Source organism: Impatiens glandulifera, chromosome 4, assembly GCF_907164915.1.
Source record: "Impatiens glandulifera chromosome 4, dImpGla2.1, whole genome shotgun sequence".
NCBI lineage: Eukaryota > Viridiplantae > Streptophyta > Magnoliopsida > Ericales > Balsaminaceae > Impatiens > Impatiens glandulifera.
In genome coordinates this window covers 47,910,838-47,936,907 of record NC_061865.1, presented here as the reverse complement: position 1 = coordinate 47,936,907, position 26,070 = coordinate 47,910,838, and the positions used below count along the sequence as shown (strand labels likewise).

Sequence of the window (26,070 nt, the reverse complement as noted above, 5' to 3'; positions counted from 1 at the left end):
GTGATTCTGTCTTTGACCTCCACCAGAATTGCTTGATCATTCGAAAAGAGAGTCATGACCTCAACAACTTTGTTATCCCAGATAACCCAGATTTTGCCGTTTTGTCATTTAAGTTGTGAATGATTTCCCAACTGCTATCAATACACAACTTGCTAACCTTCTCAATGTTTTGGCTTTTGACTTTTGTCTCAAGAATATCCATAATAGTGATCTTCTGGTTCTCAATGATCCTCGTGATTTTATTTGCATTTCAGAGGGTCATTGAGTCCCCTTATGTTCCATGTCACTATATTCATGAATGGATATAAGTGTTGGGTTCCTGACTTTCTAGACTATCCTGAACCTCTTCATCAGAGAAATCATAAGCATCACTTTTCTCGCTATCCTCAATGGCTTCAACTTGATTACATGAAATAATATTGTCATTGAGTGGGGGTTGCCTCACATAGATCTCATATTCTCTCGTTATAGAGTCAGTGACTTCTAGATTCGTGATCTTTCTGTTTTGTCTTCAATTTTCAGTTTGTTCTTCTTTAGTAGGTCTTTTCTAACTTTGAACCTCTTCACTACTGGATTCATGTTTGTTATCAATTTTAATTCTCCCTACTTCAAAACTAAGGCTCACTATCTTATTCAAGACCAAATTGTCTTCTTCTGCACTTGATCTTTTGATTTCACAAAACCCAAGATTTCTTAGTCCATTATCAAGAGATTCCTTATTGCTTGTTAGTTTTTCAATGTTTTTTGTCTAGGATTCTCCTGTTCATTTCGAAAGGTGGCTCTGAGCCCATGGATCAGGTCATTTCGAATTCTGATGACATTGTTTTTTCGGTTCTTGCTTGCATTCTAAAATTGTGAAGAGTAGACTCACGACCTATTGGAATGCCATCACCCAATTTTGCTTGTTTCATATGAGCCAAGTATTCTTGGCTCTATATATCTTTGAATACAGAAACTTTAAAACTAGAACCTGTAATTGCATAAAGACCTGTCGTTATTTTTTTAGTGTATAATAATCAAGGTAGTAGTGCTTGTAAAAGACCAATAATTAATGAGAAGATAAAACTCTAACAATTATCATACTATAAAAATTAAGTAAATTTGAAATAATTGTCTTAGTCTTGATGTTATCTCTGTTTTAAGTATAAAATATATATGTAAACTGGGGGAAAGTATTTTTTTTCTTTATTTTCATCTAGACCATGTGGACGTACTAGAATACTCAAACACCCAATTTCCTTCTACATATTCAATAACCACACAAAATAGGATGATATATAATAAAATAAAGATACATCTAAAAATGATTTACAATAATATTTGAAAAACATATAGTGAAGGTGAAATACCTATTTAAAAATGACATGTTTTAAGATCATCAATCACCTCAAAGTGGTTACAATATTTAATTCTCTAATATTCTCAATGATTAATACCACCTGCACGAAAGTTTAAACAGTTTTATCTAATTTTCTATAGAAAGGATAAGTTTCAACTATAATTAACATAAAATTCTTAAGAGATTAAGAGGACATCTGTCATAGCAGTTTTAGAGGGTTCAATTCATGACAAATGAGACTGCAACAAAAATTCATAATTTCAAGAGATAATAACCATTTGAGATATGCTGAATATTTAAGTTTAGATAACAATAGATATTTATAATTCTTCACCAAGTTGAACTCCTAATGAATAAATAAATTATTATAATACATAGGTTTTTCATAAAGTGGCAAAAATTATTACCTTAATAGCATAATGCTCCCCATCAAAGTTGTTTCCATAGAGAACATGTTACAAAAGTAAGGTTGTGATGTTGCAAATAATGTAATCTAAAAAATGTAATATCAATGCGGCAATTTTGTTATTAAGATAAACATTTATCAATCTAATACCATAAAAAATATGACATTCACTTGGGTATGTAAAGAAACAAATCTATAAAACCTTTGATGATAAATTAGGTTATTAACATTGAGTTTGGCTAATCTAAATGTAGTAATGCTCATAAGCTATAAAATCTATATAAAAAAAATTAATTCAATCCAAAACTCTATCCAAATTCACCCTTTATGCCCACAGTTTGATCCAAAAAATGCATCAAAACAAATAAAAGAGAGTAATACATTTAAAACAAAATAAATTTGTCTTTAGAGAAATGAATCATAGATAAATTCCCATAAGTATGAAGAAGTAAAAAGTTACATTTAAAAATATGCAGATGTGCCATTGGTGAAGAATTAATTTTTTATTATCATCCTACAATTTTGCCATATTATGATGTATTCAACCAACCAATACATAATTAGCAATTGCATTAAACATGAATTCAATTAGCTGTATTTGTTGAAATGATGAAAATATAGATTAATTTTAATATTACAACATTGAAACAATGCCTAAACAGGAAACATGATTAACACATATTCCTACCAGGAGTACTAAAAAGATAAGCAGACACACAAGAATACCAAATTTTTATAAGAAATGTTTAACAGATATTAAAATTGAATAAAAAAAAAATGTTCCTAATACAATAGAGCACCAAAAAATAATATCAAAAGTTACATCAATTTGTTATCTTGTACAACTTTCCCAACACAACATCACCCCAAGCCATAAACATAGGATCTGGTTCATATCATTGATGCTATGATGCTTCCTAGCTTGCCTCACTCAAGGTGGCCCTGGTTATCACTAATTAATTATCTTCGATAAATTGGTCGAAAATTCTGACCCTACTTGAAGCTCTTCCTTCGGAACAAGAATGATAGAGATGACATTTTTTGGGTTTTGGTATCATGCAAAATTTCTTGTTTTTAATGCATTTATTTTTGTTTGTACGGTGTCATTCTTAATTTCGTTATTTTTAAACGATTATTATTTTTCATAATATATGAACTAATTTTTAAAATAAAAAATAAAAATTCATTAGTGACATTAAATCCAATTAAATCGACATGGGAAAATCTAAACCTTATAAATTATATAATTATCTGGTGAATGTGAAGACTCAAACTCATGACATTGAGACATAATTTTTTTTACTAAGATATGAGTTTCTATTGTGAGTATTAAAAGTTTCACTATAACTTAATATTAATTCTCAGATTATTTAAACACATACTAATTCCGATTCATTTTAAATTAAAGTTCCTTATTCGTTATCCATGGAAATAAGATATATATTGCTTAATTTGTAACTTATACGAACAAATAATAATTGAATGAATCTTATTTCATAATGAAATACACCACTTAATATTGAAATAAAACAAATATAAAAACTTAGCAATGAACCACACTGTTAGCTTATTTGATTATTTGAAGAGCTATAGAACAATTTTAAAAAAAAAAATTTTGATAGGGCACGAGGAAATCATTTTTATACAACAACTTTATTTAATCAAATTTGACTTAGAGAAGATTGTAAAGTGAGATAAACGGCACGCCAACCGGCTTGAGTGGGATGCACTGTATCCCAAAAGATCGAATTTTGGGGCTTCTCACACACCGTATACATCTTTTCTCCCGAACTGTTGACAGTACCACAACTACCGTCTTTGATCCCCATGCAACAAGGCTTCAACGGATTAACAAACTTATCATCACGAAAGATTGTTGTGTTGAAGGAAGAGAAGAGATCGAGGATGATGAAGGCGGGGGACCCTCCGTTTGTGTTGGCGGTTTCATTGTTGAGCTTAGCGACGGCTTGTCGGAGCAATAGGTTGTGGATTTTGACGGCGGAGTTCAAAGTGGCATTGCATTGGCTAAAAGAATTGAGGATTGTGACTTTTGGAAGGCAGCCCAATGGCTGAAGAGAAGTTACAAAAACTTTTCTCACACCCATATGGTGAATGCTCCTTAAATTGATAGCTAGTTGGTTTACCACTTGGGTAATGTATGCTGAAATATTCTGCATCATTCACATTTATAATATGATACATATATCATTTCGTTTATAAAATGATTGTATTTTCTACACAATATTCTAAATTATTATTAAAAAAAACTTATTTTATTTATCTATTTAATTGTGAATATTGCAACCAAACAATCAAAATTCATTATGAGAATTCAATTCAAGTTAAAAAATTGGTTTTTCATAAATAATTCTCAACCACAAACTCATATTTGTTTTTTTTTTATAAAATATAATTTAAAATAATAGATAAATTTAGATTTTTATCTAACTAATTTTCCAATTAAGTCACCAATATCTTTATAAGATCAATATGATTATAGAGCTCATTATTGAACTTTCCAATTAAGAACAATATCTTTAGAAGATCAATATAAATATTATAGAACTCTTTATTAAATAGTAAAGGAAATCCTAAACTAATTATTAAATAGAAGTATTTATTTCTTGTTATTTAGGTTTATAAAGGAAAAGGTCGAGACACGAGCAATACCTGGAAGAGGCCACCTCTAAAGAGGTATGTGCTATAATCGTTACCGGATAGAGCAACTAATGCCATCGAGGTATCTACATCCCTTTTGGAATAATGAGAACCGTCCAAAAGTGCCCTGAGGAAACCTATTTGGACGGTCATGTTTGCTCCGGGGAATAGAGTATCGAATACTCCAGTCCCACCGAAGGCAAAGTTCGTTCCATAACTCACCGCCCTCTTTCCTGCTAAGTTCCTTAGCATGTATGGTACCGGAGACTTCAATCCATAGAATCTAGCTGCATATAGTTTAAACAAATGAATATAACATTTATATTCAACTATTCATAATTTTAAATGAAATATATATGATAGGGCCGGCATAAAATATGTATAACTATGACATGACATACCAAGAAAATCGGTTAAAACACGACCATCTGAGAATCGTCCGGCAGGCTTGTTGGGAAAAGTGACACCGTATGGAACGTTCCAAGAAGTAGACAAAGATTTGTTGGTGTTGCCTGTATCAACGTAAGAGTCTCCGAACACGAACAACTTTTTGGGATGAAATCTATGCTTATAGTTGTGATTATGGGCATTAGTTCCTTCATACTTGGCTGCAAATTTTAAGACAATTACAAACCAAGTTATTGATCAATTGAGAACCTTGTAATTTTGATTTGCTGCATATTTCTTTTTATAAACATGTTAGATATTTTTAGATTAATCATGCACATTATTATCTTAAATGATAATATGATTACATGAAAACTGAAAACAAAAAATCATTTTCAAATAAATTAAAGTTAAAAAATTGAAAAAAATGAAAGAAAGAAAAAGAAGACATTTACAAATATAAAAAAAAAGATTGAGTCACAACCACAATTAAAAAGTCTTCTCTTTTTTAAATAGAAAACACTTACAATACTTTTACATTTTTGAAAGGAAATATATTTAGAAAAACATCTCAAATTATCTTCAAGTATAGAGATCCTATAAGTCTGAAAAGAAAAATATATGTTTCAAACTTGTTCAATAAATAATATATAAACATATATAAAGTTAAGTGAATTTAATCACTTCATTAATATATATATATATATATAATTTAATATATAATTTAATGAATGTATTAAAAATATTAAATATAAATAATATTTAGTCTAAATTATTTTCAAATAATTTACACTCTACCAAGGTAGTAGTACAGTGATAAGAGTTGGCTTAAGAGACAAAAAAATAATCGATTCCATCTGTAAGGGATTTGAGTTTTAATTCTTAAAAAAGTTCAAATAACACACATTTTTATAAAAGACCTTTTAAATTAGTATTTATACATATCTAACAGATAGACTAATTTAATATTTAATGAAAAGTTCAACATTTTGATTATTAATTGATTATAATTTTTCTTGAGGGGATAATCTCTATGATATATAAGTTAAATAATAACAGTTCTTTAATTTAACAATAATAATATAATGTTAACTTATATAGAATCTTTTTAAGGTAATGATCCGAGTTAGTATACTAAATTCAATGCCAGTAATTAAATTAATTAATTGTACTAAGTAGATTAATTTAGATTAGTTGTTGAATAATTTAATTTTCAAAATCATGGGATCGAGTAACTACTTATTAATAATCAAGATCACCAAAATCTATAATTACCATGAAAGAACCCTAAAAAGAAGAAAATGAACAAATGTCAAAACCTACATTTTAAATGTTCATGAGTGTGTGACAGTGTGAGAGATATACCCGCAAAAATAGTGAAGATAAAGATGGATAAATAGTAGACTAGCTTGCTCTTTGCCATATGTGTGAGAGAAAAAGAGATGATAAATGAAGAAAATAACTAGTTTCAGAGAGATAGAATTGAGATTTGTGACTTGTGAATATATATAGGAATGGTATCAGGAATGGAGGAATGGGAATAGTGGAATCACTCATATTAAGGGGAAATTAAAGGTAAGATCTAGGAAAAGACAAATATGGTACTTAATTAGACAATATTGGCCACCCTCAGGCCTTTCTTTGTTTTAAATCAAACTTATTTTTATAATTAATTTCCTACTAGACAATGTTCTTATTTGAAAATTAATGTTTGTATTTCTATTTTATATAACTTTAGTAGGCTAATATCAAAATATATGCTTAATTGTAAGTTAATTTAGATACATTGTTATATTCAACGTTATAAAAAATAAAATAAATATAAATTAATTATAAGAGTGAGGTTCATAGATTATAGATGTTTTCATGTTTGAGTTTGTTTTGTGGTGACAAAATGATTTGTTCTTAGGTATTTTGTAGTCTATCTCCTCATGGATTCGAGCGTTACAGTTGGTATTTTGTAGTCTATTTTTTCATAGATTAATATTATATGAATTAATTTTAATTTATTTGGGATGAACAATCTAAATTTTATAAGTCAATTTTGTTTAACTCCTCCAGCCATAATTTACAATAGTTTTTGTGTCATTTTATTGGTTAATAATCATAAATTGTAATGAAAAAAACAACTGAATTGAGTAAAACGTAATTGTTACAAGATAAAGCAAATATAGCAAAAATTTATGAGAGAAAGTGGTTGCAAAATGTTGGTAAGGTAGATCTTTCCTAAACATAACTTAAGATTACTTATTGGATAATTAATATAAACATTATTAAATATATTAATATATATATATATATATATAATTAAAATATATTTCAAATTTGAATAAGATATTTAAAAAATATATATTTTTAAATTAATTTATTATTTCTTTTTAGTTCAAATTTAGTTGTTCTCTAATAAAACCGGTTATATTTTTCTTTTAACTTTTGTTAAGTTCTTTTTACAACTACTTTCTCAATGATTCTTAAAACATTAACATAATTCATTATATGTAAATGATATATCTATTTTTTCATTTAATTTGGTGTTATTTTTTTTTTTAAAAAAATTTAGTTTTATTATTAGTTTTTCTATTTATTTTTAAATTGTTTTCTTAAATACTTTTAATATGCTTTTCTTACTGATTGTTTTACATCTAAGGTAAATGACGATTTGTCCCTGTATTTAAGAGATGTTCTATAAGCTTAAGAATTTAGGAAAAATTTGGGGTTAACATTTTTTTCTTCATGTCTTCCTTTTAAGGATGGGGATCATAAGAGGAGGCGAGTGAGACATTCCTAATGCGTATAGGACATAGCGCTACGATCCTTTTCTAATGCGTAACCAAGCACTAAACCCTTAATCCGTGACTACTCTGATTTTCTTTCCATTAGTTTTTTTTAATTAAACTAAAGTGGTGACTCTTAAATTCATTTAGCTTATTACGCTTTCACACGTACTAATCTAAAACCTATACGGGGCAATACCAAAAATCTATGATATAAAACTTCATGTTATACTATGTTATATTAGTTGATATTCTATTATTATATATGATTAAATGGGCCGGAGATACGGCCCATTAGGTTAATATAATGTTCATGTATATATATACTCTACACAAACCCTATTCAGGGTTAAGAATAAAATTACATTTGACATGGTATCAGAGCCTATCTAAATATTAAACCCTACCCAATATTTTATCCAATCACCGCCGATATGTCAAACGGGGATGATATTTCCGGCGTCTTCGACGCGGAGTTGCAGTCTTCCGGCGGCCTAACCTACCAGATTCCTGGTTTGACTCCCACTCAGTGGTAGAATCTCCTTCGCCTAGTTGGTAACGATGGTTCTTGCACTGATCGTTTGAGTGGTAAGTATCATTTATCTTGGATTATTGATTCAGGGGCTACCTTACATGCCACTAGGGTCCAAGATTGTTTAGTTGATTGCTTTTGTGGGGACGGAGTGTCCCATTTCTCTACCCGATGGTAGCATTATTACTGCTCATATATGAGGTTCTATGTACTTATCTCCTGATATTACTCTGAAAAATGTTTTATTTGTCCCATCTTTTACTTGTAACTTGATTTATGTTACTCAGTTGATTGATGATTATCATGGTGATATCACATTCTCATCTGATTTATGTACTTTTCATTACCGTAGTACCAGGAAGGTGATTGGAGCAGGTGAACGAAGGGGAGGGATCTCTACTACTGGTGTAGTGTTCCAATGTCACTTTTTGTCTACTCAAATGAGAGTTTGGGGATTTAGCACAGTAGGATGGGGCATCCTTCAGACAGTGTGCTGCAACATTTACCTGGGGTTAGTGTTACTCGTCGTTCTCCTAGTGTTAGCCCTTGTGATATCTGTCATCAGGCCAAACAATCTAGGAGTGTTTTTTATGACAATGATTCATATGCTATGAGTATTTTTGATTTAGTACACTGTGACCTTTGAGGTCCTTATGTTGTTCTCTCCTCTATTGAAGCACGTTATTTTCTTACTTTGGTTGATGATTTTAGTTGAGTTGTGTGGGTAGTTCTTTTATCTTCTAAAACTGAAGTTTTCACTGTCTTTATAAAGTTTATTGCTATGGTCAAAAGACAATTTGGAGTTGATATTATATATGTAAGAACTGACAATGGACCATAATTTAATTGTTTGAAATCTTATTTTTCTAAGGCTAGTGTATTATTTCAAACTTCTTGTGTGCATACTCCTCAACAAAATGGTAGAGTAGAGAGGAAACATCGACATATCTTGAATATTGCACGGGCTGTCATGTTCTAGAGTTCTATTCCTATTGAGTATTGGGGGGAATGTGTTCTTATTGCATGTTACTTGATAAATAGGACTCCTTCTCGTGTTTTGGGCTTTCGTACTCCTTAAAAGGTGTTATATGGTACCGCTCCCACTCTGTCTAACGTGTGTGTTTTTGGTTACCTCTATTATGCCTTTGATTTACACTCTCGTCATGACAAATTTGCTAGTCGTAGTCATAAGTGTGTGTTTTGGGGTTATCCCCTTGATAAGAAGGGGTAGGGGTGGAGGTTATTGGATTGGGAAACTAAGGAAGTTTTTGTGTCTCGTGATGTTGTTTTCTATGAAAATGAGTTTCCTTTTGCCCCTATGGATTGTCCTATCTCTGTTCTTCCACCTGTGGATTGTCCTGTCTCTGTTCCTCCCATCAGTGTTGTGGAGGAAGCACCGGACCAGGTTTCGGTAGGAGAGTTCATGGTGTCTGATGAGCCAGAGAGGGCTTTGGGCGAAGATGCTAGTGCGCAGGATTCGGTGAAGGAGACTAATGCACAAGGCTCTACCGAGGAGCCTAGTTCTCCGATTGTGCAGCAGGCGAGCGAGTCTAGCGTTGAACAGCCGCAGTCGAGCATCAAGCAGCCACAGTTGAGCAGAGGTATGAGGACTCGGACTCCTTGTTCTTGGTTGACTAATTATATTACCCCCCCTTCAACATCATTCATCTAGCTCCGACCCTTCCTCGGGTACTCGGTATCCTGTTTCACATCATTTGAGTTATGATTTATTCTTTGTGAGATATTGGAATTTTTTGACTGCCATTTCTAAAGGCGTTGAGCCTAAATCTTATAGACATGCCTCTCGTGATCCTGGATGGCGCGCATCCATGCAAAGTGAGATACGAGCCTTGGAGAACAATAGAACGTGGAGTTTGAAGGATTTACCTTAAGGGAAGAAGGCATTGGGCAGTCACTGGGTCTACAAGATCAAGAACAATTCTGATGGGTCAATTGAGCGCTTGAAGGCACGTCTGGTTGTCTTTGGCAACCATCATCTTGAGGGGATTGACTACTCTAAGACATTTGCTCTAGTTGTCAAAATGAGTACTGTTCGAGTCTTCCTTGCAATTGTTGATGTTCGGGGTTGGCACTTGCACCAGATGGATGTGCATAATGTCTTTCTCCATGATGATCTGACAAAGGAAGTATACATGCGCCTACCACCAAGTTTTGAGTTCAGTCATACCAACAAAGTGTGTCGCCTACGTAAGTCTCTCTATGGACTGAAACAGGCGCCTCGTTGTTGTTTTTCCAAACTGACAACTGCCTTATTTTCTTATGGTTTTATTTAGTCTCGTTTGGATCATTCTCTATTTTCCTTTGTGAGCAGTGATGCTGTCTATTTTCCTTTGTGAGCAGTGATGGAGGATCCGGAGAGTTATCAACGGTTGGTGGGGAGATTGATATATTTGTCTTTCACAATACCTGATATAGCTTACTCTGTACATATATTATCTCAGTTTATGCATGACCCATTACAAGATTACTATTAGGCAGCATTACGGGTTGTGAGATATCTGAAGAATGCCCCAGGACAGGGTATACTCTTAAGGAGTGATTGTGATTTTTGGTTATCTGGATGGTACGATTCGGACTGGGCATCCTGTCCTAAGTCTCGCAGATCGGTTACTAGGTGGTTGGTGTTTCTTGGCTCTTCTCTCGTGTCCTGGAAGTCCAAAAAACAACCAACTGTGGCCTTATCTTCCGCTGAGGCTGAATATTGATCTTTAGCAGCTTTGATTTGTGAGTTGAAGTGGATACAAGGGGTCATGGTGTTCCTTGGAGTACCTCAATCGGGTATGCATGCATACTCAGACAACCAATCAGCTCTTCATATGGCTCAGAATCTAATGTTTCATGAGCATAGCAAGAACATTGAAGTGTATTTATATTTCTTACGGGATCATATCTAGGATGGGACTATTGTTGCTTCCCATGTTCCCACGACTTCTCAATTGTCTGATATTCTCACTAAGCCTCTTGGAAACAATTATTCGACCATTTTAGATCCAAGTTGGGCATCTGTGATTTGCATGCTCCAACTTGAGGAGGGGTGTTAGACTATGTTATATTAATTGATATTCTATTATTATATATGATTAAATGGGCCGGAAATACGGCCCATTAGGTTAATAGAATGTTCATGTATAAATATACTCTACACAAACCTTATTCAAGGTTAAGAATAAAATTACATTTGACACTCCACTTTGGTTTCACATCTCAAAAGATATGACATCATAAATGGATAGTCTTCTAATCCACTTTTTTTGAGGTTCAAGAGAAAGGTGAACCAATGGGTTACATAGCACGAGTTGTGTTTACTATTCAAGTCCTTCAATGCGTACCCTCTGTGGGCGGAACACTCGAATGGATAGGTAAGGCATGTGATCAACCAAATTCGGATCACAAAAATTGCCCTTAATGGTGGGACATTCGAATGGATAAGAACCTGTAATAGGAAAGATCCTTTTACCGAGAAAAACAAAAATATTTTAAAAAGAACTGGAGTTAAAACCCAAAGAGAGGCGAAATAAACAATGTATAGAGTTAAAAAAAAGGTAGATATATCAAGAGAAGGTCATTGACGAATGAGAAGTACATGATGAGGTGTATGACGAAGATATTAGAGTATTCTTTTTACTGCAGACCAATGAGTGATGGTAGGAGACTACATAAATTAACAGGTACTGTTGACATTAAATGCTAGTTTAGGCCGAGTATACGTCAAATATTTTAGAGAACTAAAAATGTTATGATACAAAAATAGCTTAGAAAGAGTGTTATCATCATGACGAGATAAAAATGACCCAGAAGTGATTGGAGTACTAAGAGGTTTTGAGTCACTCATATTGAATCGAATAAGAATTTCATGGATATATTTTAATTTAGAGGAAAATTTTCGGAGATAGATCGATGAGCTCCAATCCCAAGAAAATAGTTTAGTGGACCTAAATCTTTGAGGAGAAAAATATGGTTAAGTTGAGAGATGATGGAAGAGATGTGAGAGAAAGAATTGATAATGTATATAATATTATCCACATAGATAAAAAATAACGATGTAATTTTTGGATAGTGGTACATGAATAAAGAAGACTCGTTTTTGGATTCTTAAAAACCAATGGAAAAAAGAGAGGATTTCAAAGTAGTATATCATTCACGGGATCTTGCTTGAGTTCATAGAGTGATTTGTGAAGTTTGCACACATGATTAGGATAACTATGATGAGTGAACCAAAGGGGTTATAACATAAAAACTTCCTCGTGTAGAGTTCCATGTAAAAATACATTGCTAACATCAAGTTGATAAATAGTCCATTGATGAGTGACAATAGAGAGGATGGTTCGGATGGTAGTATGTTTCACAAATATGTTGAATGTTTCAAGATAATCAATGCCTTCTTATTTATGAAAGCCCTTTGCAACTAAACGAGTCTTGTGACAATCAATGATACCATCAACTTTTGTTTGATTTTGAAAATTCATTTGTAACCCACAATATTCTATGAGGATCGAGGAATAAGAGATCACATTTTGTTTTGAATTAGAGCATTAAACTCATTTTCCATGGCGAAACGTTATTGAGTATCTTTATTAGCAGTGGAGAAATATGTGGGTGGAGAGGTGGAGATGGTGGCAATGTTGGCATTGTGAAGAGCACGAGTTTTGGCATGTGTGATTATATGACGAGAGAAACATTCAAGAGCATATATAACATAAAAATTTCATGTATGAGAGTAGGAGAATTGATTAAAGATGAGTTGGTTGTTGAGGATGGATGATAAGAGTTTGATGTTGGTGAGTTTGGTTGTAAAGATTGATGATAGGAGTTTGATGGTGATGATGATGATGAATGTTCAGATATTGGGGAAGATGGTAGATCTAGGGTTTGTGATGTTAAAATTTGAGATATTGGAGGTGATGAATGTGACAGAAAAGAAAATGCAGTATTTGTGAGACTGATGGTATAGAGAGATTGGTAGATTCTGGTATTGTATTTTTAAAATAGAAATGTCTGTTCATCAAAAGTGACGTGACGAGAAATATTTATTCTATTGGAAGGAAGATGTAGACAGCGACAACTTTTTGATTTAGACTATAGCCAAGAAAAATATATTTTAGAGTTTGAAGATCCATTTTGAGAGAGTTATATGATCAAGTGAGTGGAAAGTAAGATAGTTAGGAGGGCGATTAAAACGTATTTCAAAGGGAGATTGAAGAGGCTTACCATTTTAAAGAAGACAATTAATGATATACTAACTTGTGAGAAAAGTATTCCCATAAAGATAGGGGCATATAAGCATTAACAAGAAGAGTAAGACACATTTCTATAAGGTGGTAAATCTTGCGTTCATCAACACCATTTTTTTACTTGTATGAGAGCATGATAAACGGTGTTTGATGCCATGAGTTTTAAGATAAGATTTGAGACTCTTATATTTGTCTCCCTAATTAGATTGTAGAGTTTTGATAGATGTATTGAATTGATTTTCATCAAGTATCTTAAATTTGATAAAAGTTGTTAAGACATCAAATTTTCGATAATTAGGATATAGCCAAGTGAAGCGCCTGTAGTCATCGATAAAATAGTCAAAATATCGCAAACCGTTATTAGACAAAATGGGAGCATTACCCCAAATGTTAGAATATATTAACTCTAATGGAGCATTACACCGAGATTGAGAAATAGGAAAAGGAATTTTGTGTGCTTTTCCATATTGACAAAATTCACAATAAGAGCTTGATGAGTGGGTAGAGGGTTGATAATTGAGTGTAAGCGATATAGTCTATTTTTAAGTGTGTCACGAAGGAGTTCCTTCTCCGTGACTTGATTATTGACAATACAATGATTTGGATGAAATTCAACAAAATGTATTATTATCGGCATAAAATTTGGAAACACATTTAAGATTTTTGTGATTAATGTGACGTGTAATATATTACGTAAATAAAGATTTTTATTGGAACATGAAATGGATGATTTTCCAATATTAGAAATATGAAAAGGGTTATTGTCGCCCATTTTAATAGTTTTGTACTATTATAAGGACTTGATATGCTAAGGTTGTCAATATTTATCGTGAGATGGTTTGTAGCACCCGAGTCAGGATACCAGACCGAGTAATAAATAGAAGAAGGTGTAGCCATTAGAGTTGAGTGTTTCGTACAATTTTGGTTCTAACAACGTCGAAAATTTTCAATTGAAAGACATGTAAAGTTTCAAATATAACAAAACTGATCTGATCGATAAACATTAGTCGCGTAACCAAAACGATCACGCAATTGACAATGTATTTTATTTTTATTGGGCCCACTAGGCCCACTACCCAAAATTGAAGGCCCGATAGTAGAAGGACCCCCTAACTCGGTAGTAAAAGCCCAGTTGGAATGTGAAAATTTAGATGAACTTGAAGCTCATTTATTTGATATTCATTAAAATTAGAGGAGCCCAAACTATTAATAATTTCATTTCCTGCACTAGATTCACTTGGGGAGACCGAATTACTCAATCGTTGAAATTGGGATGTTTTTGAAATCTCTCTCTGTCCAAAAGAAAGATTGACGGTTGGAGAGTTAGAATGGAGATAGAAAAATCTCATGTGTAATAATCATTCCTTGGAGTTCTTCGATGGTGATGGGGTTACTGTGAGTTGTTACCGATACAGTGAGATATTTGTATTCAAGAGCAAATCCTCCCAGAGCATAAAGGATTTTTTCTTACTAAGATATGCTTTGGCCGTCATCAGCGAAACTATCAATGATTGATTTTATTTTCTACAAATATTTGGCATCGGGAGTAAGCCTTTTGAACCGTCTAGAGCTGAAGATAAAGCTGCATTAGACGAGATTGAGATTTAGAGTCAAATGTGCACATCTAAAGCATACCAAAGGCTTTAGATGTGGTGTAGGATTCACCAACCACTTAGGCTATGATAGATTCTGAAAGGGTGGAGAGAAGCCATCAAAACCCTCTAATCTTGTTCCTCCCAGATGGTAAAAATAGGAATTAGAGTAAGGACACTAGATCCGTTAGCAACATCATCTTGGAGTGTTGAAATTTTAAACTAATTTCATTAATTAAATGAAAATGAGAATTTGGATATATAAATTAAATGAAATTTAATCTAAATGAATATTAATTCACACCAAATTCAAACGTGAATTTTTGGTGCCAATGAATAATATCAAATGTCAATTGATAAGATTGAATACCAAGAGTATAAAAATGTCAAGAGTTTAGGAATGACAGTCATTGGATTAATTATTATCCGTTGAATTGTAAATGAATTTATTATGATGGTTAAATTTCTAATTATATATATTCCATAATGTTGAAACTCTTTAAAAATATCCCTTCTTCATTTATCTAATTATCTCTCTAAAAGTCAAAATGTATTTCTTTGTCTTCGTGAGTGTTTTTTTTGTGTTCTTCACTTAAATATCTTTTTCCGTTGAAACACGTTGATTTGTTCAGGTACTTTATCGAGTTCGTTGCATAGTGATTCCAGTGTTGAATCACTACTAAATTCATTGTACCTAGGAGATAGTCATTTGCAATAAACTTTAGCATAAGGAGAGACGATGAACTTGTTGTAAGGGAAATGTTCTAAGCATATACCTTGAATCATCCTCTCAAATCGGTAATTTTATTGATTTATTTTTAACATCTTTCTATAATATATTTTATGTTATTCAAGACAAGATTTCAAACATGGAGAAAAGCTTTAGGGGCATAATTAATTCTAGTAACATATGGATATAGGCCATAACCTTTTAGGATATGTAAGATTTGAGATTTCCAAAGAATAAAGTTTTTGTGATCAATTTTAATGGATGTGAGATTGCGAAAGAGGTGAGTGGTTGAAGTATAAGAGGATGAAGAAGAGGTCATAGATACATACGTTTGTTAAAAAGTAATGACTCTGATACAAAGTTATAGAAGATAAGTAGCAAAACTTGTCGTGGATTAAGAATGTATTCGCAATGTCTGATTACAGTTATAAGAGTATGAATTTATATAAAAATAAGAGAAACTAAAAAGTTATAATATGTAAATATTTTAAATAAAAGAAACATGTGCAGGTCCCCACACATCAGTGTGTACCAACTCTAGTCTTTCTCTCTTGAGTTCCTTCTCAATCTTTATGAAACTCACTCATTTCTGTTTTCCAAGAATGCAGTTTTTACATAATTGATGTTCAATAGACTTCAATTCTAGAATCTGTTCATTCTTCAAAAGAATTTTCATCTATTTTCACTCATATGGCCCAACTTGTAATGCTATAGCTCATTGTTCTTCGATTCATCAATTATAGTAGCAATTATTTCTCTACAAGTTGAAGTCCGTATAACGTTCCAGTTTTGTGACCTCGAGTTACAACTATGGCTTCTTTAGTCACCTTCCACGCACCATTTCTACAACTAAAACTGTGACCTTCTTCATCAAGTTGTGTAACAGAACTCATATTGGACATTAAAATTGGACATGTCTCACCTTATTAATCTTCCAAACAGAACCATTTATCATCTTCAGAATGATGTCCCCCATGCCAACAATATCTAGTGGCTCATCATCTACGAGATAAAATTTCCCACAGTTTCCAGCCACGTAATTCTCCATTAATTCTTTATGGGTAGTGGTGTAGAAAGACGTTCCTGAGTTCAAAACCCATGAATCTATCGGGCTATCAACAGAAAGAAGTAACAAATCAACGCAATTTTTTGTAACTGCGTTGGCTGCATCATTTTTATCACCACTGTTTCTCTTCAATGCTTTGCAATTTCTCTTCAAGTGACCATGCTTACCACAATTCTAACAATCAAATGTTCACTCAGGCTTGGACTGACTCCTCATGATCCTCGACATAAATCTGCTTTTACCTCAATTGAAATTTATATCATTATCTTTGCCCATGTATTCAACATTCAGAGCAGAATCTTTGAACATTTCATCATAATCAATTTTACGAACCACTTAAGAAAGAATACGATCTCTAACTTTGATAAATTTCAATTTAGAATTTCCAATAGAGTTACTAATTTTTGCCCTCATAGGTTCCCAACTATTTGGTAGAGATGCTAACAATATCAGGGTAGTAATTTCATCCCCCAAATCAATCTCAACAGATAACAGTTGATTCACAATTATATTAAATTCGTTCAAATTGAGTAGTGACAAAAGTACCATCAACCATTCTTAAATTGAAGAGTCTTTTTTATTAAATATACTTTGTTGTTAGCATATGATTTCTCATACGTATTAAAGAGAGCTTTCATGAGACCTATGATGACCTTCTCCTTTATTACGTCGTGAGCAGCAGTTTTGGCTAGTGTCAATCACACAACTTTCAAAACATATATGTCAAGGAGTTTCCATTCAGTTTCATCCATCTTCTCTAGTTTCTCACTCAAAGGAATATGAAGTTTCTTTCTATAGTGATAATCATTAATTTGTATCCTCCAGAATGCATAATTTGTTCCATCAAATCTTCCAATTTTGTGTCCTATATTGTTCTCGCTTGTTATCATTTCTAATGCTCCAATCTAGTCTAGCAACTCTGATACCAGTTGTTAGGATTTGGTTCCCCAAATCTGACCTACTTAAAACGATTTGTAAAAAATACAAGAAAACATATATTTATAGTGGTTCACTCAAATGAGCTACGTCCACTTCAACCGACGCCATATTTCACTATGAAGAAGAAAAATACAAAGTTTTTTTGCCTCACACTTTATCTCTCTAGAATTTTGTATTTTCAATATAAACCCTGAATAATAACATATTTATAGGGTAAACATTCAGTTAATAAAACTTAAATAACTCTTGGTCTGGCCCAAGCCCAAACCCAAATATAAACCTAATAAATTATAATTAACTTTTGTAGAGTTTATTATAAGTGTAGACTCTATAACTCAACACAAAATTTCTCCATACATAACATTTAATCCAAAGAACGAGATCTTCAATGGAAACTTAGAATCCCGCAACTTCTTCATATGAGATCCTAAAAAGTATTTTCCACAATTAAATAGTAGCAATAACTAACTTTCAAATTATCAATATTTTGTGGCAAAATATCACACAAAAAATGATTCACCTCTTTATACCTCACCAAGTTTAATAGTACTATGTAATGTGAATCTAACTCTTCAACATGTAGTTTTCTTCCATCCGTAATTCTCATTGCAAAATTATTAGAACTCACGTTAAATTATTCTCAACTTATTAAATAACACATACAAATCTAATTCATGTTATTAAATTAAAATTTCTTATGTGTTATCCATGGAAGTAAGAAATAGGCTTTGTAACTTATAGTAACAAATAACAATTGAATGGATAACAAATGAATGGATCTTATTTCAGAATGAAACAAATTCTTTAGTATAAATACACCAATTAAGATAAAAAAAATTTACCACTGTATAAAGAAACTTAACAATGACCCACACATGGCTTATTTGATTGAATGAAGAACTATGGACAACAAGAGAAATAATTGATTTTGACAAGTGGCGAATTTTTATTTAAGCAATATCAAATTTGACTTAGGGAAGATCGGAGAGTGAGATAAACAGCACGCCAACCAGCTTGAGTGGGATGTACTGTATCCCAAAAGAATGAATTCTCGGGCTTCTTACACAAAGTATACATTTTTACTCCCGAACTATTGACAACACCACAACTACCGTTTTTGATCCCCATGCAACAAGGCTTCAACGGATTAACAAACTTATCATCATGAAAGATTGTTGTGTTGAAGGAAGAGAAGAGATCGAGGATGATGAAGGCGGGGGACCCTCTGTTTGTGTTAGCGGTTTCGTTGTTGAGCTTAGCGACGGCTTGTCGAAGCAATAGGTTGTGGAATTCGACGGCGGTGTTCTCAGTGGCATTGCATTGGCTAAAAGAGTTGAGGATTGTACTTCTTGGAAGGCAACCCAATGGCTGAAGAGAGGTTACAACCACTTTTTTCACCCCCATATCGTGAATACTCTTTAGATTGATTGCTAGTTGATTTACAACTTGGGTAATGAATGCTGGAATATTCTGCATCACCCACATATATAATATAAATATACCATCTTGTCTATAAAATTATTGTTTTTTTTCGAGAATATCCTGAATTACTATTGTTTTTAAGGTTAAAACTCATTTTATTTATCTATTTAATTGTGTAGATTGAAACCAAACTACAGAAATTCATAAAAAAAAAATTCAGTTCAAGTTATCAGTTAATTATAAAAAAATGAGAAGATAACTCTCAACCACAACAAATATCACTCACCACACCAAGGAAATCCTCTCTTTATTTTTTTAATAAAATATGATTTCAAATAATAATAATAGATCAATATAGATTTTTTTATCCAAATCTATGTTTCCTAATTAAGTTAACAATATCTTTTACAAACGAATATGATTTTTTCATTAATAAACAGGTCACGCAAAGAAAATTTTAAACTGTTATTATTAAATAAAAATATGTTCTTTTGTGTTATTTAAGTTTTAGAAACACTTGAGGCGACTAATACCTGGAAGAGGCCACCTCTAAAGAGGTATGTGCTATAATCGTTACCGGATAGAGCAACTAATGCCATCGAGGTATCTAAATCCCTTTGGGAATAATGAGAACCGTCCAATAGTGTCTTGAGGAAACCTGTTTGGACGGTCATGTTTGCTCCGGGGAATACAGTATTGAATACTCCCGTACCACCGAAGGCAAAGTTCGTTCCATACCTAAACGCCTTCTTGCCTGCTAAGTTCCTTAGCATGTATGGTAACGGAGACTTCAATCCATAGAATCTAGCTGCAAATAGTTTAAACAAATGAATATAACATTTATATAAAATTTAACATACTTTTAAATGAAATATAAATGATAGGGAGTAAAATATGTATAACTATATGGCATGACATACCAAGAAAATCGGTTAAAACGCGACCATCTGAGAATCGTCCAGCAGGCTTGTTGGGAAAAGTGATACCATATGGAACCTTCCAAGAAATAGACAAAGATTTGTTGGTGTTGCCTGTATCGACGTAAGAGTCTCCGAACACAAATAACTTTTTGGGATGAAATCTATGCCTATAGTGGTGATTATGGCCATTAGCTCCTTCATAGTTGGCTGCAAAATTTAAGACAATTACAACCAATTTATTTACAATCAAGTGATCCAGCAATTAATACACATTAAAAACCATGTAATTTTGATATGGTGTCCATTATTTTAGTTCTTTTCCAAACATGATTTTTTTTTTCAGATTAATCATATTATTATCTTAAATGGTTATATGATATAAATATGTTTGTATAGTTTAAATAAATTGAAATTAAAAATTAAAAATGAAAAGGACATTTTCAAATATAAAAAGATGATTGAATCACACCCAAAATTAAGAAGTCTTGTGTTTTTTAAATAGAAACACTTGCAATATATTTACATTTTTGTAAGGATATAAATTTTGCAAGTATTAAAGAATTTTTATAAAAACATCTCAAATGATCTCTTATTGGTATGATTGGGATCCTATATAAGTATGAAAAGAAAAATATGTTTCAAACTATGTTCAATAAATAATATATAAACATATAGTTATTATATATTATTTAAATCGTCAATTAAAAATATTATATACTTTATTTTAAAAAAGTAATAAATAATCATTTAACTTAAATAATTCAAATAGCCCACGTAACCCACATTTGTGATAAAGACCTTTTAATTATTTATATATATGTCTGACAGATAGACTGATTTTAATATTTAATTAAAAGTTCATTCTTTTTATTATTAATTGATTATAATTCTTCTTGCAAAAGACCATTTTGATGAGCAATAATTTAAATAATAAAAGTTCTTTAATTTAACAATAATAATATAATGCTAACTTATATTTAGCTAATCAGTTGTACAATAAAAAACTCATTTTAAAAGAAAATTGATTAATCAAATAATCAATTATAACCAATTTGAAATCATTTTTCAAAATAATGGATTCTAATTGAATGCCGTTTTATCTTAATGTCTTGAGACGTTACATTAAGACTATCTTAAAAGAAAAATTGATTAAACAAATAACTAATTATAACCAATTTGAACACATTTTTATAAAATCAAGATCAAGTTTTTTTTACACCCAACCACTATGGCCCACCGCTTCAACTCAAAACGATTTCAGATGAAATCGAACCCATAACCATTTAGTATTTTAAGCCGACTCTTTTAAATTGTAGATCAAGTTTTAAAAATGCAAAATCTAGAATTACATTAAAATAACCAAAAGAAGAAAATAAATAAATATCAAATTAAACTACACAAAATAGAAACAATGAAACATATCATCAGATAAATAAAAGAGATATACCTGCAAGAAGAATGAAGAAGAAGATGGATAAATAGGAGATGAACTTGCTCTTTGCCATAGAGAAAGAGGTGATAAATGAAGAAAGAATTTGGTGATTCTAATTGGAATTGAGAGAGATAGAATTTGAGATTTGTGAGTTGTGAAGAGAATATATATATTAATAAAGGATGTGGGTGGTGTGAAATGTGATGGTATCAAGAATTAATGAAGGAATAAGAACGTGGACTCACTTATATTAAGGAGAAAAGGTAAGGTCCAAGAAAATACACATATGTTACTTAGACAATATTGGCTACCAGATCTTTCTTTGTTTTCAAGTCAAACTCATCTATTATTTTCCCACTAGACAATGTTCTTATTTTAAAAATAATGTTCATATTACTATTTTATATAACTTGAGTTGGCTTTTTTTTATGCTTAAGTGGAAGTTAGTTTAATTTAGATATATTAGTCAATTATTTTATATAGCATAATTAATGAATGTAAAATCAGGTTAGGCCGGATTTTTAAAAGTTGGATATCTTTTTATATGCAATTTTTATTTTAATATAAAAAATTACACTTTCAAAACAGTATAAAATATATAATTATTTAATATTAAAATTAACAAAATCAATTTAATTTAATTTAATTAGGTAATTATTTATTTTTCAAGCTTATATGACTAAAGGTGAATTGCTCAAATCTTATATATATATATATATATATATATATTGTATAATTTGTATCACCATAGAGCTGGATTCTGTGACCGTTTTTAAATCAGAACCTAAACGGAGTTAATACTTATGTCATTATATATAAATTAAAGATACTTTTTATTGGTTATAATAATTATTTTATTACTCAAATAACTTTAGCGGAAAAACAGCTGAATTGGATGAAAACGTAATTTTTGAAAGATAAAGCAATATATAGCAAAAACTAGAGAAACAAAGTGGCAGCTGGTATTTCTAATGTTTTAGGATGTGAATAGGCAAAGCGTATGAATCAGAGCATCTCATTACGAGATTTAAAACCTCATTAGGAGATCTAAAACATGTTAATCTCAAAATGATTTTTGGATTCGTTTGTTTGAAATATCTACATTGTAATGGTACTCTAATCTTCTCCGTAGAACCGGAGATGATCTTTGTAGGTTCATTAAGTGTGATTAGAGTTATCAAGAAGGAACGATGAATGATGGGTCCGAATTAATTATTGTGGCCTCTCTTGAACCGAACGTCAAATATCCGAAAGTCTTTATTTTGGATAACAAAACACATCATTGTAAGGTTATGGTTTGGCCAAAACGTTCTACTAAGGCTTTAATAACGACAAATATTAGTTTTTATTCTGTTCCTAACAATGATATCCCTATTGAACCTTTATTGACAACTCATCCTACGAGTCCAACGACATTAGGAGCACGTATTAAGGAATTAGTTGTGACTCCTTTCTATGTGGATCGAATTCGTTTGGTTGTGCTCGCTAATGTTGAATGGTTAACAGTTGTGGAGGATAACAAGTGGATATTGAATCTTGATGCCTTATATGTCGCGGATGTCATAGTGTGTTTAGGCAAAGAGGTGGGTCATGAGGTTGGGTTCGAGGTTATTCCACCCATTAGTTCTCCTATGAGAAATGATATACATTTGGTCTCATACTAAGTTAGGGTGCCCCGGTCTCACACGCAATCTCATATTTATTTGATTGGAGCATGTTGAAAGGGTTGAGGATGATATTTGTCTCATTTTTCTAGTGCGCCTAATGATTAATGTCACCCAAGCAAATCCCTTTATTCCATTGGTGAGTCGACTGTGGTCATTCACGAGATTTCTGAAGAAGAATCCATTAAGTTTGATCTTGAGTACGATGTTGAGAAGGAGGTTTACGCAGAGTTCTCGACTCATAATATTATTTTGAATAAGAATAGATATCCAGTGCAAGAAGTTTTGAGGTATGAGACTAAGATTTGGTCGGAGGTTCATGGGATTCCCCCACTTTCATATTGTTATCTTCGAAGTGAAATGAAGAAGATTGATTTGCCTGATTACTAATATTATTGATGAAAAACATGTTTCAAAAACCAAATAGGGCGTATTCTAATTAATTTATCTTAATGATTGGAAAAATTGTGACGTGAAACGTTTATGGAATTAACGATAGTGCAAAGTGCAAAATGATAAAGTCTTTGGTTGACACTTTAAGTTGTAGTATTTATTGCTTCAGCGAGACTAAAATGCATCATATGAATTAATGAATTATTCGTTACTTCTGTAATTGGAGAATGTGTGGGTAGGAGGCTCTTAATTCAATTATGGCATCATGTGGGATTCTAATAACATGGAATGAGAATTTATTTGAGAAAATTGACGTTAATATAGATCGATTTTTAGTAAGTATTCAGTTTCGTAACTTTGGGGATAATTTTTGTTGGGTGTTTTATGCGTTGTACGAACCTGTGCTTTCTAACCTTAAGTCCGTTTTTTTCAATGAGCTTGTGGAGGTGGCAAGTATTTGGGATCTACCTAATATTTTTGTGGGGATATGAATGAAGTTAGGGTTCCTACCGAGAAAAAAGGGGTACATAGACTCACATGTCATATGTGTGAGTTTTTTGAGACAATTGAAATTTTGAAGCTCATTAACTTGCCTTTGGAAGAAGGGCAATTCAGATTTAGAAGAGGAAACGAACATGGTGGGAATGTGCAATCCCGCATTGAGATTTCTTGTGAGTAACTAGATTTTCAGTAGTTTATCTAATATATTTTAGAAGGTCTTACCGTGGAGTTATTTTGATCATATTTCTATTCTTTTTGAGTGGAGGAAAGAGGTTCCAACTAGTCGACCTTTCAGATTCGAGAACAAATGGTTGACTAGAGATGGTTTTAACTCGATGGTGGAAGGGTGGTGGGCAAGTGAGATCGTGTTTGGCTTCCCATCTTCTAGGCTACTTATTAAGCTTAAAAATTTATGGAAGTTGCTAAAAAGTTGATTTGTGGGGAATCGTGCATTGTTTTACTCCAAGGTTGAGGTTTTATGTTGTGAAATTTTAACAAATGATGGTGTGGAGGAAGTTCATGATCACTCTATAACGAAAATTTCTACATAGATTCATCTAGTGAGTGAATTGCTTAAACTATGTAAAGAGGAGAAAAATGGGGCGAGACAACGCAATAGAGCGATTTGCTCGCGGAAAGGTTATAAAAGTACGAACCAACGATATCTAATAGTAATATTCAATTTTACAAAGATTAGTTTCAGGAACCATTTTGGGTTAGACCAAAGCTAAATGACATCAGCTTTGTATCTATAAATACAAATGAGAAATGCATGTTTGAAGCTCATTTCTCTATCGAGCAGGTGGAGGCGACAATAATAGATTGTGGTAGTGATAAGTCCTTTGGGAGCAATGGTCTTACTTTGGGTTTTTTTAAAGGTTGGGAGTTCACTTAAGGCTAATATTATGACGACTATGAATCATTTCTACCGATTTTCATGTTTTGAGAAAAGTTGGAATTCTACGTTGATTGTCCTAATTCGTAAGGCAAACATAACTATGGACGTGAAGAATTACCAACCCATTAGTTTGGTTACATCATTTTATAAAATTATCTCGAAATGTTTGACAAACAGAATGCGTGGAGTTTTGGGTACGGTTATCTATAGCAATCAAATGGTTTTCTTCAAATGCCATCAATTTTTTTGATGCGGCACTAATCGCCAATGAGTGTATTGATTCAGCTAACTATAAAGGCGATAAATATACTTTTGTCAAACTCGATATAGAGAAAGAATATGATCATATTAACTGGGAGTTCCTTTTTAATATTATGGGTATAATGGGTATGGGAGTTCCTTTCTTCAGATGGATTATATTTTACGCATCGACGGTAAAATTCTCTGTTATCGTGAATGGGAGCTCGCATGGTTTCTTTTAGATTTCAAGGGGTTTAAGACAAGGGATGCTCTTTCCCCTTTTCTTATTTGTTATTGTTATGAAATGTCTTTCTAGAATGATGTCGTTATCCAAAAATGCGGGTTTGTTTCGCGGGGTGGAGTACGGTGCGAGATGATCTTCGTTCTCTATGTCTCACTTATTATATACAGATGACACTCTTTGCATGATTCAGGCTACTAAGAGAAATGTCAAGCACGTTCGTGATATTCTTTGGATGTATAGAGTGTGTTCGAGACTACGTGTTAATTTGGGTAAATCTGATATCTTATTCTCTAATTCAGTTTTGTCTAGGAGAAAGATTAGACTGACATTTATTCTGGGATTTAAAATTGAGATATTTTCGTCTACGTATCTCGGACTCTCTCTAGGGGCTAAAGCTAGCTCCAAAGTTTATTGAGACTCGAGCGATCCTCGGTAAGATGGAGAGGAAGCTTCCCATTTGGAAAAGTATGATGATTTCTAAGGAAGGTTGTTTAGTCCTTATCAAGAGCGCTCTTTATTTAATACCAACTTATATGATGTCTATATTTAGTGTCCCAAAGTGTGTGGTCGTAAAGATGGAGAGAATTATGTGTAAATTCTTATGGGGATCATCTAATTCCTCATTTTCTCATTTAATGAGTTGTGATAAGGTTAAATTAATATAAGGGGACTAAGAATCTG

The 26,070-nt window shown here is 32.2% G+C and overlaps 2 protein-coding genes across 2 annotated transcripts; both read right to left on the bottom strand.

The window, feature by feature from the left end:
* Positions 1-3,406: 3,406 nt before the first annotated feature.
* LOC124935278 (GDSL esterase/lipase At5g03610-like) lies at positions 3,407-6,213 on the bottom strand. The gene is made up of 4 exons (XM_047475723.1): positions 6,156-6,213; positions 4,805-5,011; positions 4,416-4,690; positions 3,407-3,916 (listed from the first exon to the last, which is right to left on the bottom strand). Exons 1-4 carry the CDS (start codon positions 6,211-6,213, stop codon positions 3,407-3,409), a joined length of 1,050 nt encoding a protein of 349 aa, XP_047331679.1.
* A 12,290-nt stretch (positions 6,214-18,503) lies between these two features.
* On the bottom strand, positions 18,504-21,590 carry LOC124936834 (GDSL esterase/lipase At5g03610-like). Its single transcript, XM_047477356.1, has 4 exons — positions 21,465-21,590; positions 20,018-20,224; positions 19,631-19,905; positions 18,504-19,145 (listed from the first exon to the last, which is right to left on the bottom strand). The coding sequence occupies exons 1-4, from the start codon at positions 21,520-21,522 to the stop codon at positions 18,636-18,638; spliced, it is 1,050 nt and encodes a 349-aa protein (XP_047333312.1). The 5' UTR covers positions 21,523-21,590; the 3' UTR covers positions 18,504-18,635.
* Between the last annotated feature and the right edge of the window lie 4,480 nt (positions 21,591-26,070).